Genomic DNA, 13,292 nt, shown 5'->3' with positions numbered 1-13,292 from the left:
TCTCTTTCTACTCTTTAGAAAATAAACAAGTATTCCAGGAATAGTATGGGCGTAAAAACCAGATGCACACAGATTCAAGTCAATAGGACTTGAGTTTCGTTTACCTGCTCAATAACAAAAATCTGTCCTATTTATCTACTAGAGTAATGTGAAGAGTAAATGATTAACATATATGAATTGACTGATATATATAGTAAGTTGAGCAAAGTATCAATATCCAAATACAACTTTTAAGATGTGGCAAGCAGCTAATGAGTTCTCTGACCAATATCCACGTTGCTACTAATTACTAACATATTTCAACAAATAGGATATATACCTCCTTTTTAATAATAATTTCTTCTCTTTTCTCCATGTTTTCTTGTTCCAGCTTCATTAATTCCCTCTGTATCTTCTGACGCTTCATTTCCAACGACAACTCATGAACATAATCATAATTAATATCTCCATTGTCAGAATCTTTAAAATAAAAGTTACATTACTTGTCAGAAATTATTTTTTTTTTTTTGGACTTTTTTTTTTTGCCTTGTCTAGTGCCGCTCCCATGGCATATGGAGGTTCCCAGGCTAGGGGTTGAATCAGAGCTGTAGCCACCGGCCTTCACCAGAGCCTCAGCAACTCAGGATCCGAGCCGTGTCTGTGACCTACACCACAGCTCATGGCAACGCCGGATCCTTCACCCACTGAGCAAGGCCAAGGATGGAACCCGCAACCTCATGGTTTCTAGTCGGATTCGTTAACCACTGCGCCACGACGGGAACTCCGTCAGAAACTATTATAATTATCCACACCAAAAATTAGAGAAAAACTTTCAACTATTTTTATACAAATTAAAATGGTAGATTCTTCAATTAGAGTAACCTACTTCTAGAAAGATAAATTATATACTGTTTCCGTAAAGAATTAAAATACATGTGGCTACTTTCCTTATGAAAAAAACCAAACAGTATTAAGGTCCCTGGGTTCTCTAAGAGTGACTTTGGGTTGTTTAGGGATTTAGGAGATGGAATTTTAAAAGACACAATTAAAACCCTAAACTACAAATTCTAAGCCTTAAAGATACTAAAGCCTTTAGTATTTTATGCTGCATATGACGTGATTCGTTATAGCCTTCATTTTCTTAAAGACCTGTTAGTATTAAATTAAAGTTCCATTAGGTGTACAATGCTGTTTCCATAGTTTTTTTAATATTAGTATCATAACTGATTTGTAACTAAAAATCATTTTAATACTAATGTGTACATGAGCTAATTTCTCAAGGACCTATAACATTTCCATCACAAGTGATGTGTACTAGTTCCTGAGATTAAAACGAATCCGTCTCTTCAATAGATCTGATAGCATGTATCTATTTCTAGTCATAGCTTCCAATGAAAAGAATATGAAGGTCAGCTAAGGGGGACAAAAAGGAAGAGTGGTGTGGCAGAGCTATTTCAGTAAGATATGCTGAAGTTTTCAGTGGCTAGTGGCACTGTCGCCTTATTTGCTACTAATGCTGGGAAGTACAGAAGATGAAATTTCACTGACTTTTATCCTAACACAGGGCCACGTCGGGCCTGCCTGATTACAAACTGAGGTGCCATACTTCTGGCACTAAGATCACCATATCTTAACTTGGAGTAAAGACATAAAATGAAGACCCAAAAAAACAATAAAGACAAGGAGTCCGGCTTGGTTACTTAAAGCACACACAAAGAAGCCATCATTGTCATGTACAGATAAATAAATTAGAATGCAAACTATCATTTCATGCTTGAAAACGGAGAGGGTAATTATATTTCCATTATCTGTGTGAGAAAATTTGATTACTCATATTGTTGTATGATGACAATTGTTCAGGAAGTACATAATACAGACTAAATCACGCTTTTCAGTCAGAAAGCAACTATCAAATATTTATGGACATACAGTTTTAACTAGATAAAACAACTCGAGATCCTGAATTTAATTAAATGAATAGTGGCTCTCCCTACTTACTATTTTGCCCTCCACTGAGACACTTTACATCAGTGAAGAGGGGGGCTCTGATTGTGTTCTTAAATTATTAACAGATAAAAATCTCATGACTAAATACTAAGGGTAAAACAAAGGAAAGAGTAATTAACTGAGAAAAACGATTTACAATGTTTCTGAAGGTACTATCAGTAATGTTCTGCTCATCTAAAAACTGCTATGTAGAAATATCACCCATACAGAACACTTGTAAAAAATGAGACACTGGCTTTCAGCCTTCAATTTCTAACCACACAAGGGAGGCGGGGGGGAGGGGGGGGCGGCTGTCAACAATTAAAACCTATGTCCAAGTCAATGCACTACAGCTAATAAATGTTGATGAGAGGGAAAGCTCTCAAGCCTTTGCTTAGAAACTAATTATTCAGGGAGTTCCCGTCGTGGTGCAGTGGTTAACGAATCCGACTAGGAACCATGAGGTTGCGGGTTTGGTCCCTGCCCTTGCTCAGTGGGTTAAGGATCCGGCATTGCTGTGAGCTGTGGTGTAGGTCGCAGACGCGGCTCGGATGCCGTGTTGCTGTGGCTCTGGCGTAGGCCGGTGGCTACAGCTCCGATTGGACCCCTAGCCTGGGAACCTCCATATGCCGTGGGAGCGGCCCCAAAGAAATAGCAAAAAGACAAAAAAAAGAAAGAAAGAAACTACTTATTCCAATTTTATACATATCTGCTATAATCAAAAATAAGATGTTCTTCTAGCTTACAAAAGATGGGCTATGAAGTAGGCACATTGTAACGGACAGTCTGACAAAAGAAATCAGAAAGCACAAAACATTAGGATGGAACTCAAAAATAAAAGAGCCTGTAACCATTTAATATTTAGAAAATGTCTCTCATCTTCTAGTTCAAGGTTACCGATACAATGACCGTATAATAACTAATTCAAATAGATTCTAAGTCATCAGGAAAATAGTAAATATGATCAGAAGAGCACATTTAATAAGGCAGAGATTTTTAAAGAATGTGTAACAAAAATACATACAGTACATATGGTTGACATTCTCTGCCTATAAAGAACTACTAATTAAAAGAAGAAAGGGCAAAGAACATGAACAGGCAATTCACAAAAAGAAATGCAAATGATATATTAATAAGCCTTTATATATTCAAGAGCCATGTTTTTTTTCTGAGTACAATATTTGGTACTGGCAAAGGCGCAGATAAAAGGCACATTCATTCTCTGGGGGTAGCAATGTGCGCTAATATAGCCAGCCTGGAAAATAATTTGGCAGTTATGGGTAAAAGCCTCAAGAACATTCATATCCTTTAATATGACAATTTTCTTCTAGCACTCCACTGTATGCAAGTCATCACAGGTATAAAAATAAGCCTTTATATTTATACTCTTCTACACATATTGCCCTATAGAAAGACCTTTCCAAGTCATATATACAGGTCAAATACCTTCATTAACAAAGCGTTTCATGATATGAACATATCGTAATTTAACCACTTTCCTGTAACAAACATTTAGTTTTCAATATTCTGCTCTTATAAACAAGACTTCAATGAACATTTGATACCTACCTTAGTTCACAAATGCAAGTATTTTCTTTGAAACAGATTTTTCAAACAGGATTTGCTGGACTAAAGGTAAGTATAATTTTTATTTTTAATATTACCAAACTACACTCCAAAGAGCTTTACAATGTAAACTTTGACTTGATAATTTTAGTACTTTTCATTTCTGCGAATGTGATGGATAAGTAATTCTATCTCTTCATTTTCATTGGCATTCCCTGTAATAAGACCATTTCTATTTCCTCTACGAATTATGTACCCAATTTGGGGGGGGGTGCCAATTTTTCAACTGGCCTTATTTTTTTTATATTTATGGAAGTTCATAATATATATATTATTATATATAATATATATAGTGTTATTATTATACACTTAACACATTACACATGTGAAATATTTTTATAGTGATTATTTTTACTAGATTACTTCTGTGTGTAGTTATACAAAAAATTTAATTCTTATAATATTTATATTTCTGGACTTTACACCTTATTTTAGGAGGATATACACATCTTGAAGATTGACAAAATTATGTTCAGACATTTTCTCTTCAATTGCAATGATACTCTGGTAAACAAATATGCTAAGTTTAAGGACCCGAATAAAAAACAAAGACTTGGAGGTGGGGGACTAGAAATACAGGAAGCAAGTGGATACTGAAAAGTTTTGTAGGTTCATTAAGAATTTGTACTTGATCCTCAAGGCAATGAGAAATCAAAGAAATAATGAATTTTAAATGAACCAATTCATTATTTTAAAAGCTCACTCTAACTCACAAGAGTAAAGGGAAGATATTTGCGATACGTTTATCTGATAAACATCTCCTATTCAGAATATATAAAGAATATTCAGCAATTAAAAACAGCAACATAAAAAAGAATAGGCAAAAGTCTAAATAAAGTCTACAAAAGGGGTTGTACAATGGCCAATAAATGTGAAAAAGCACTTGACTTCATTACTGAGCAAAAGGCACCAAAGGCACAGTGAGATACTACCACGCACCTCCAGAGTGTCTAAGATGCAAAAGGCAAAAAAATACCATAGTAAGTAAGGAGAACCATTTTTGACCTGACATTATCAACTAAAGATGAACATGTGCAAACTTCATGGCCCAGGAATCCTACTCCCAGGCATAAACTCAAGAGAAATGGGTACATGCATATCAAAGGAGAGGATTAGGAATAATCGCATCAACTTATCCATTATAGCCCAAAACTAGAAATCATTCAAATGTTTATCAACAGTTGAATGAATAAATTATGGTGTACTCATAGAATGAAATACTGTGAATACCAATGAGAATTAATGAACTACATGCAATAATTTCACAAACATACTGTAAGCAGAAGAAGCGAAGTACAAAAAGAGTACATGCCACAGATTCCACTTACACAGAGCTCAAAAACAGACAACCCTAATCCACGGTGGTAGAAATCAGGGCAGTAGCTACCTTTGGGAAGTGGGGGTGGGAGGCAGTGACTGGAGGGGAGGACAGGGGGCTAATGGGATACTGATAATTCTCTCTGTATTGATTTGGGTGCTGGTTATCCAAAACTGTTCTGTCTGTGAAAATTCAATGGTTGCACAAATGACTCATGCACCCTTCTGAATATATTATTATACTCAAGTAAAAAAACATTGTGAAGACTATTCTGGCTTTCAAGTGGAGAATGATATAGGAGACAAGACTAACCTCAAGGAACGAGTAAGAAGGTTATTTGGTAAAATATATCTATAGACAACACAACAAATATCTTAAGAACTAGAACATTAGTAGTCATTTAGAGAAATAGAGCTCCAGATACTAAAGTCATTAATACACAGACATTAATGATGCCCTGAGAGCATGACTTCATCTAGACAGAAAAATTGAAATTGAGAAGAAAAGAAGTCTCAATAAAGGGGAGACAACCAACAATTTTAGAAGCTGCTTCTAGAGACCAGTGGTTCTCAAAGAGTGGTCTGAGGATTCCTGGGGATGCCCAAGACAATTTCTAGAGTTCCAGAAGATCGAAAATATTTCTATAGTACTACATTATTTGCCTGGTTTACTCATTCTCTCCTGAGTAGATAATGAAATTTTCCAGAAGTCACATGATATGTGATATCATTAACAGACTGAATGTGGAAGCAAATGTGAAAATCTAGAATGTCTTCCATGAAGTCCGTTAAGAAGTTTACTTTAGCTTTAAGAAGTTAAAACTAAGATGTGCAGAAACAGGTAAAACACTGCCACCGCCTCCATTTTCACTTTTGCTTTGCAAAATACAGCTATTTTCCATAAAAGCATATATTAGGTTTACTCCTGTAATTCTTAAATAAATTAACAGATATTTAAAAAATTTCTCAGAACCATTTTCTAATAATGGAAACTACTGAAGCAGATAATCACAAAAACATAAGCTCTTTTGTGTCCTTAAAAAGAGTGAAAAAGTGTGCTGAGACCAAAAAGTTTGAGAACTACTCATACAGACAAATTTTCTTCTGAGTCTAGCTAAACCGCTATTCACTTTAGATTCACGATGCAGAAGGTAAGTATATTAAATGAGTTCAGTCTCACAATCTAACTTCATGCTTCGATATTCCTTTTGACAGAAACTTTTAATCCATAAAGATACACAATAATCAGAACTTATGCGTTTTAATCAAGAAAAAGCTAAGGAATAGCCATGTGAATATTTTATATGTAAAGCTACTATAAAAAACATTTACTCACCTTTTAAAAGAACTCTGCATATAAAAGGTTCTTGTAGTAAAATCACTTTAGGTTTTTAAAGATGATAGTCTAGAGCAAAGCCTTGGGTATCAGCATTTAATTTAAGGGACAGAGAGCATACAAGGAGCCTCTACATAGGGCCAAAGGGCTGGCACAGGAAGACAGAAAACCTGAAGGGTGACAGACGGACGCTAACGGGAAAGTGCTTCAAAAGAACAGAGGCCCTGGGAAATGTCACATGCTGCAGAGAGGTTACAGAATAAAAAGACAAGTTACGGCTCCATTTATTTAGCAAAAAGGAGATTACTGTGACCTTAAAGAGCAGTTTTCTTGAAGACATGACTCGGAGACTGAATAAATATGAGGTGAAAAAGCAGAATTTGGTTGTAAAGTGGGAACAAGCAGGGCGATGGCTCAAAATAATACGGGGAGAAGAGAAAATGTGCCAAGATGGATGTTAAGATGTAAAAGAGAAAGTAAAATAAGTGAACAAGACTGCAGAGGTGGGAGGAAATCAGGGGAATATAATCGCACGCCACAGGAGGAAGGCCTCTGAGCAAAGTCAAGTGTAGATGTGAATCAAGGACTAGCTCATAGGTGTGGTGGCAGGAAGCTGAAAGAGTCTGTGGATAGAGCTCCCTTATCTCTGTGTTACAAACAGCAAGCAAGAGAAAGGAGTTGGAAGACTGAAGGTGTAAGGAGAAAGGTTTGCAACGGCTACTAGGAAGAAAAGAAACAAACTGACTTAAGCTTTTCTGAACCTCTGAAATGTTCAACAAACTAGCATGCATTATTGAAATGAGAACAGGCAAGTTTCTATTTTTAAAAATAAGAAGCATCCAATGTATCTCAAACATTGGAAAGAATGTTTTTTATCCAAACATTAAACTAAATTAAAATGAAAAGAAAGAATGTTGGGTGTGTTAAAAGTTAATCCCTTAGTATTTAGGAAAAGTTAGCTATTTATCCTTGAACAGTTTGTAATATTTTATTTCAATATGTTAAATAATTTTAATTAACTACCATGGGATATTTTAGTTGCCTTTACTGCTGGGGTTTTTGTTTGTTTGTTTTTTGGTCTATTTAGGGCTGCATTGGTGGCATATGGAAGTTCCCAGGCTAGGGGTTGATGAGTCAGAGTCACAGCTGCTGGCCTACGCCAGAGCCACAGCAACACTGGATCAGAGCTGCAATCTACACCACAGCTCACAGCAACACCAGATCCTTAACCCACTGAATCCACATCCTCATGGATACTAGTCAGGTTCGTTAACCACTGATCCACGATAGGAACTCCCCTTTACTGCTCTTTTGTAGGAGGCATTACATTTACAAAATCCCAATGAACTCATCAATAGAGAAGTTTACTACTTGTTCTTAGAAGTAACTTTTTAACAGACAGTACTGTACAAAGATGGAATGGATTTCCTTAAAAAGTACTGATGCTCAAATTACTAAAGAGCCATTTAAGGTACTTTTCGAATATTAGTCTATACGTTTTCAGAAGACATTTCTTAAAGACAGCAAATATTGTTAGGTGTGTAGTCTCCTGGCTGTCACAAGTACTCAACTCATGCATGAGTAGCTCAAAAGCAGCCACAGAAAATATGTAACCAAGAAAACAGGCATGGCTATTTGCCAATAAAACTTACTGCAAAAACAGATGGCTGGCTCACAAGTTCTAGTTTTCTAACACCTGGCCTAAGCTTTTGGCTTACTAATGAGGAAGTTGCTTACATTCTTAAACGCTTTAGTTTTGTCATCTATAAGCAAAGTAACAAAGCTACTGAATTAATGAGGAAATATATTAAAATGCCCAGTACACTCAACACATTCAACAAATTTGAGTTCCCCTTCTCTGTATTTGACAGTGTGAGCCTATAATGCTCACTTCCAGAAGGTCAAAGAAGTAGAGATGAGAGAACATTCAAGGCGTGGAAAATAAATGCTTATCTGTTAAGACAATGACTCAAAGACGACTTTGCTTATTTTGAGACAAATCCCTCAATTATCACTGATTTGGATTTCTTCTAAAAGATGGAAGCCAACAATTTCCTAGAGATAATTTTCCTAGGTCCTTAAGGTTTAAAAAAATCTTGCTTTTAATATTTTATGCAAAGCAACAAATATACATTTAGGTTTTTTTAAACCTTGATACTAAAGAAATTAAAAATTTACAAATGTAATAAAATTCCAAAGGACTGTGATACTATACAATAAGTTCTAGAGGAAGAAAAGGATGGAAGTTGAAAAACACAGTGCAAATAGCTTTCTTTGCTTTTGTTCCACCATCTGCCATTTTCTGCCTTTTAACTCAATAAATAGATACAAGTCAACCAGGTGATTCAAACAGGTCACAGTGGAAAAGTGTTTTGAAGCCCACAGAAACTCTACAAAGTAAATAATCAATAAACTGACTATATAAACAAAGATTTTTGAAACTCACCATCTCTATTAGTTTCCCATTCTACATTTTCTTCTTCACTTTCTGGAGTTCTCTCCTTAGTGATTTTTATGTCTTCCTTTTCCCTATGTCTCCCTCTTGAAGATTCTTTCTAAAAAGTACATATATAAACACAGGTTATTATAGTTGTGAAACTACATGAGATAGTTACTATAATATGGAATATTTCTAACTTATCTTTGTTTCATTCAAGAATCAGTTTTGTAAATAATAATTTCCCTACTAAGTAGAGGAAATAAAGGTTCTACAGTAGCATCACAACGAGAAGACTGTACTCTATTTTACTTAAGAATGGGAACTTGGTAAATGTAAGAAGTAGCAAGATTTTAAAAGACACAGTGCAAATCTAACATTTTAATCAGCATTTGAGAGGATACTATATTCAGTTCCTATGTGAAAATGACGAGGTAAAGCTTAAAATGGAAAAAATACAACATAGGATTTGTAAGTGACTCTATTTTGAAATGACTAGAAAAAGGTTACAGCATTTACAGTAGATTCTCAAAAATAATTGCTGACCTCAGACTTGTCATACGCTAATGTTAGAGCATTTACCTACACCTAAAGATAAGTCCAAACTCATTTAATAATTTTACAAATGCTTTAAAAAGGGGGGTTTTCCCTATTTTGATTAAACAAAAAAGGCAACTAAAATAGTTAAGAAAGTTGTCCATATATTGCAGCAAAAATCCCAAAGTTTTGGGAGTTCCTTGGTGGCTCAGTGAGTTAAACATCCAGTGTGGCCACTACTGTGGCTCAGGTTCAATCCCTGTCCCAGGAACTCCACATGCCCCAGGTGCGGCCAAAAAAACAAAAGAAAACAGAAACAAAGTTTTACATTTTATTCCAGGTATAACAGGAGCCTATAGACAAAGCAGGACAATAGCAATTCGGCTTATAAAATTTAATTAAATATTCTATTACATAAGATAAGGACTCCAAACCACATGTAATTAAGCGGTAAGAAAATGAATGTCAAGGAACAGTTATCTTCCCACCACAGTGACTCACTTTTATTAGCACTCGAAATCCTGACTATGAGAGACATTGACACAAGGACATCAAGCGCTGAAAGTTTTTCTGGGCATTACCAAACATAAAGTTTGGCTGCTTAAAATACAAATTAATTTCTCTTTTAAGTCTTCTTTGTAAAGAACTCTAGTATATAATTCCCCCGAAATGTCACATATTTACTGTGAAGTCATGCTGTATTACTTGCTAAATGACACATATACAGTTGCTGGTAAAACAGGAGAGGCTGACAAGAAATCACTAAAAGGTTATATAATAGAACCAGCCAGAACAAAATAGTAAAAAGCAGAAAGAAAAGAAAAAGAGGAAGGGAGTGAGGGAGGAAGGAGGAAAGAAGGAAGGACGGGAAAGGAAGGGAAAGGAAAAGAAGAAAAAGAGTAAACCATCTCCTATTTGTACATAAGACAAAAGGAGAAAAGGAACAAAATCTACTTTTATTCTTAAAATGTGTCCTGAGGGAGTTCCCGCTGTGGCACCGTGGAGTAAGAATCCGACTGCAGTGGCTTGGGTCGCTATGGAAGCAGAGGTTTGATCCCCATCCCAATGCAGTGGGTTAAAGTATCTGGCATTGCTGCAGCTGCAGCATAGGTCACAGCTGTGGCTTGGGTTCAATCCCTGGCCTGGAAACTTCCATATGCCACAGATGCGAATACACACACACACACAATTATATATTAGTGTGGAACAATCAATGAGAACTATTCCATATCCCATGCAACTTTTGAATCTTCTGTGGATTAAATCCACTATAAATATACATCGGTATGTACTCTATCAAAAAATTTTTATAGAAAGTTCTCTCTAAATTACTGAATAATATATATTCTGTGGTTTCTGTCTATAAAGTATCTTGTAACGTCCAACTACAAATACAGGTGAAAAGGGTTTCAGAACAGTAGCACTGATAGTGAAAAATAAAAGAATCTGCAAATTTGTAGCAATATTTTTAACAGATTTAGAACCAGAGATATAATAATCTCAATAAGTTTCATTAATAATGTAAGTATTTCATAATATCTACCCTACATACTGAAATCACGTGATTTCTGCATTGTCTATTGTCCTTCAACACGACTCTGATATTGTCTCCAGAGATCATCTGTAACTACTATTATTAAGAACTAGAGACCGAATGCAGGCTTCAGTATGCGGTGAAATTTTAAATTAGGGAGTATGTTTTATTCTAATGTTTTGTCATTATCCTACCTCATCGTAATATAGGAAATTATTTTGATAACACTTAAAGCTCAGGTCATTTTTTTAAATGTTGTATTTCCTCATTTTTCCACTTTACAATGTACAACTTGTTTGTGCATGTTATTCCTTATAAAATAAAATAATTTCCCTCTTTCTCTTATCACGGTCAAATATAAAGGGTCTGATATTACATGTCCCATTGAGCACAGCACAGTCTGCTTTCACCTTCCTGTATTTCTTGAACAAAATGGGTTTGTCATCTTATTGCTCTTAAATGCAAACCTAATAATTAGAGGTGCAACCATCCAATTATTCTGTATTCTAAATTAGTCATCCTGGAACACGTGCTGAAATACCTGTTAAAGAACCACAATGTTTTAGCTAATACCCATGGAATGAAGTATTTTAAGAATTCAGAATTACCTGAATTTCAAAATACATTAAGCAACAAAGCCAACAGGGTCTGGAACAGCAACCCTATCACCAAACATACTAATATTTTGGCAGCAAAACATATGAATTTACCAATTAGCCAACTTCAGTCACAAGGCCCCATCTGAATCAATAACTGCTATCAAGATAACAGACTAAATGACGTAGATATGACTACTGCATCAACTGAATTAGCAAGGAGAATGGGATTATTATGACTAGATTAGACTAATGAGGGTCCAGCAGTGAATCTGGAGTCAATTCCCCCAAACCACAATGTAGCCACAAACAGAAAGAAGTGAATGAATTCTGAGAGTTCAAAGCGATAATCTACTTTACACCTTCAGTACTACAATTCACTTCTTCAAAGTATAGTGCCACACTTTTGACAACTGCATAGGCCACAACAAAACACTCTTTTCAACCTAGTAAACATTTTATTGGGTCACTTTTACTATTGCATTTTGGACCCTCCTAATGTCATTTTCCTTCTTCGTGATATATATATCCTTTGAAACGTTCTCTGTGTACAATGAAACTAGATCATAAAGAACAACAACAAATATATTTTTAATTCATCACTGCTTTCTCAAGAATGCAAAACAGCAGCAAAACAAAGAAACAAAAACAGGGAATTGAAACCAAGGACTGAGCAGCAAATAGGAGAGCTGGTAGGGACTTTAAGACTTTTACAAGTATTAGAGCTGACCAGAGACTAAGCCTCGGGCCCATCAGTGAAGAGAAAACTGATGAACTGGAAAACGAAGTTAAAAAATTTATCCAGAATGCAGCACATAAAGACAAGGTTATAGAAAATACAGAAGAGGTTCAAAAATGTGGGTGAATACTCAGAAAATCAAATGTACAACTAATTGGAATCCCAGGGGGAAAAACCAGAGTATGGGAAAGGCAATAAATATTGAAAGAAACAGTGACTGAAATTTTCCATAATCAAAGAGACACAAGCCTGAAGATGCAGAAAGCAAAATACATATCAAGTAGAATATTATATCATAACCACAGAACATGAGAGGAATAGAGAAAATATTAGAAACATCCAGAGAAAAGACAATGGAACAGTATTTTCAAAGTGCTGAGATAAATCTGTCAACACATTGTTATGTGCCCAGCAAAACTGTTTTTGAAGAACGAGGAGATACATATATATATAAAATAAAGAGGTTTCCCAGTGTGGACAAATAGGATTATAAATTTCAAAAAGTATTAAACAGATAATAAAAATGAAGTCATCTCCAAACACTGCATTTTAAAAATTACGATGAACATAAAAATGGCTATACTACCCAAAGCAATCTACAGATTCAATGCAACCCCTATCAAATTACCCATGACATTTTTCACAGAACTACAACAAACAATCCAAAAATTTATATGGAACCATAAAAGACCCAGAATGCAAGGCAATCCTGAGGAACAAAAACCAAGCAGGAGGCAGAACTCCCCCAGACTTCAGGCAAAATTCAAAGCTACTGTCATCAAGACAGTGTGGTACTGGTACCAAAACAGACATAGAGACCAATGGAACAGAATAGAGAACCTGGAAATAAACCCAGACACCTACAGTCAATTAATCTTCGACAAAGGAGACAAGAATATAAAATGGGAAAAAGTCTTTTCAGTAAGTGATGCTCGGAAAACTGGACAGCCGCATCTAAATCAATGAAACTGGAACACGCCCTCACACCATGCACAAAAATAAACTCAAAATGGCTTAAAGACTTAAATTTAAGACAAGACACTATCAAACTCCTAGAAGAGAACATAAGCAAAACATTCTCTGACATCAACCGTACAAATGTTTTCTTAGGTCAGACTCCCAAGGTAACAGAAATAAAAGCAAAAATAAACCAATGGGACCTAATCAAGTTTTTGCACAGCAAGGAAACCATTAAAAAAAAAAAA

General features: G+C 35.4%; 1 protein-coding gene across 23 annotated transcripts in view; it reads right to left on the bottom strand.

The window, feature by feature from the left end:
- Positions 1 to 13,292, bottom strand: part of ZC3H13 (zinc finger CCCH-type containing 13) — an 88,776-nt gene that overhangs the window by 50,898 nt on the left and 24,586 nt on the right. For all 23 annotated transcript variants that reach the window (XM_084981769.1, XM_084981772.1, XM_084981770.1 and 20 more), the window contains exons 5-6: positions 8,691 to 8,799; positions 320 to 459 (exon numbers count right to left, since the gene is read on the bottom strand). In XM_084981769.1, the coding sequence (XP_084837895.1) occupies positions 320 to 459; positions 8,691 to 8,799 (249 nt within the window). The remainder of the gene's footprint in view (positions 1 to 319; positions 460 to 8,690; positions 8,800 to 13,292) is intronic.

The sequence above is a fragment of the Sus scrofa genome, chromosome 11 (genome assembly GCF_054392235.1).
Source record: "Sus scrofa isolate SSC_HxYL_T2T_F1_AM1 chromosome 11, Sscrofa_HxYL_maternal_Yorkshire_Landrace_v2.0, whole genome shotgun sequence".
NCBI classification, from domain to species: Eukaryota; Metazoa; Chordata; class Mammalia; order Artiodactyla; family Suidae; genus Sus; species Sus scrofa.
The sequence above is the reverse complement of the archived record's forward strand: the minus strand, read 5'-3'. Positions and strand labels throughout refer to the sequence as shown.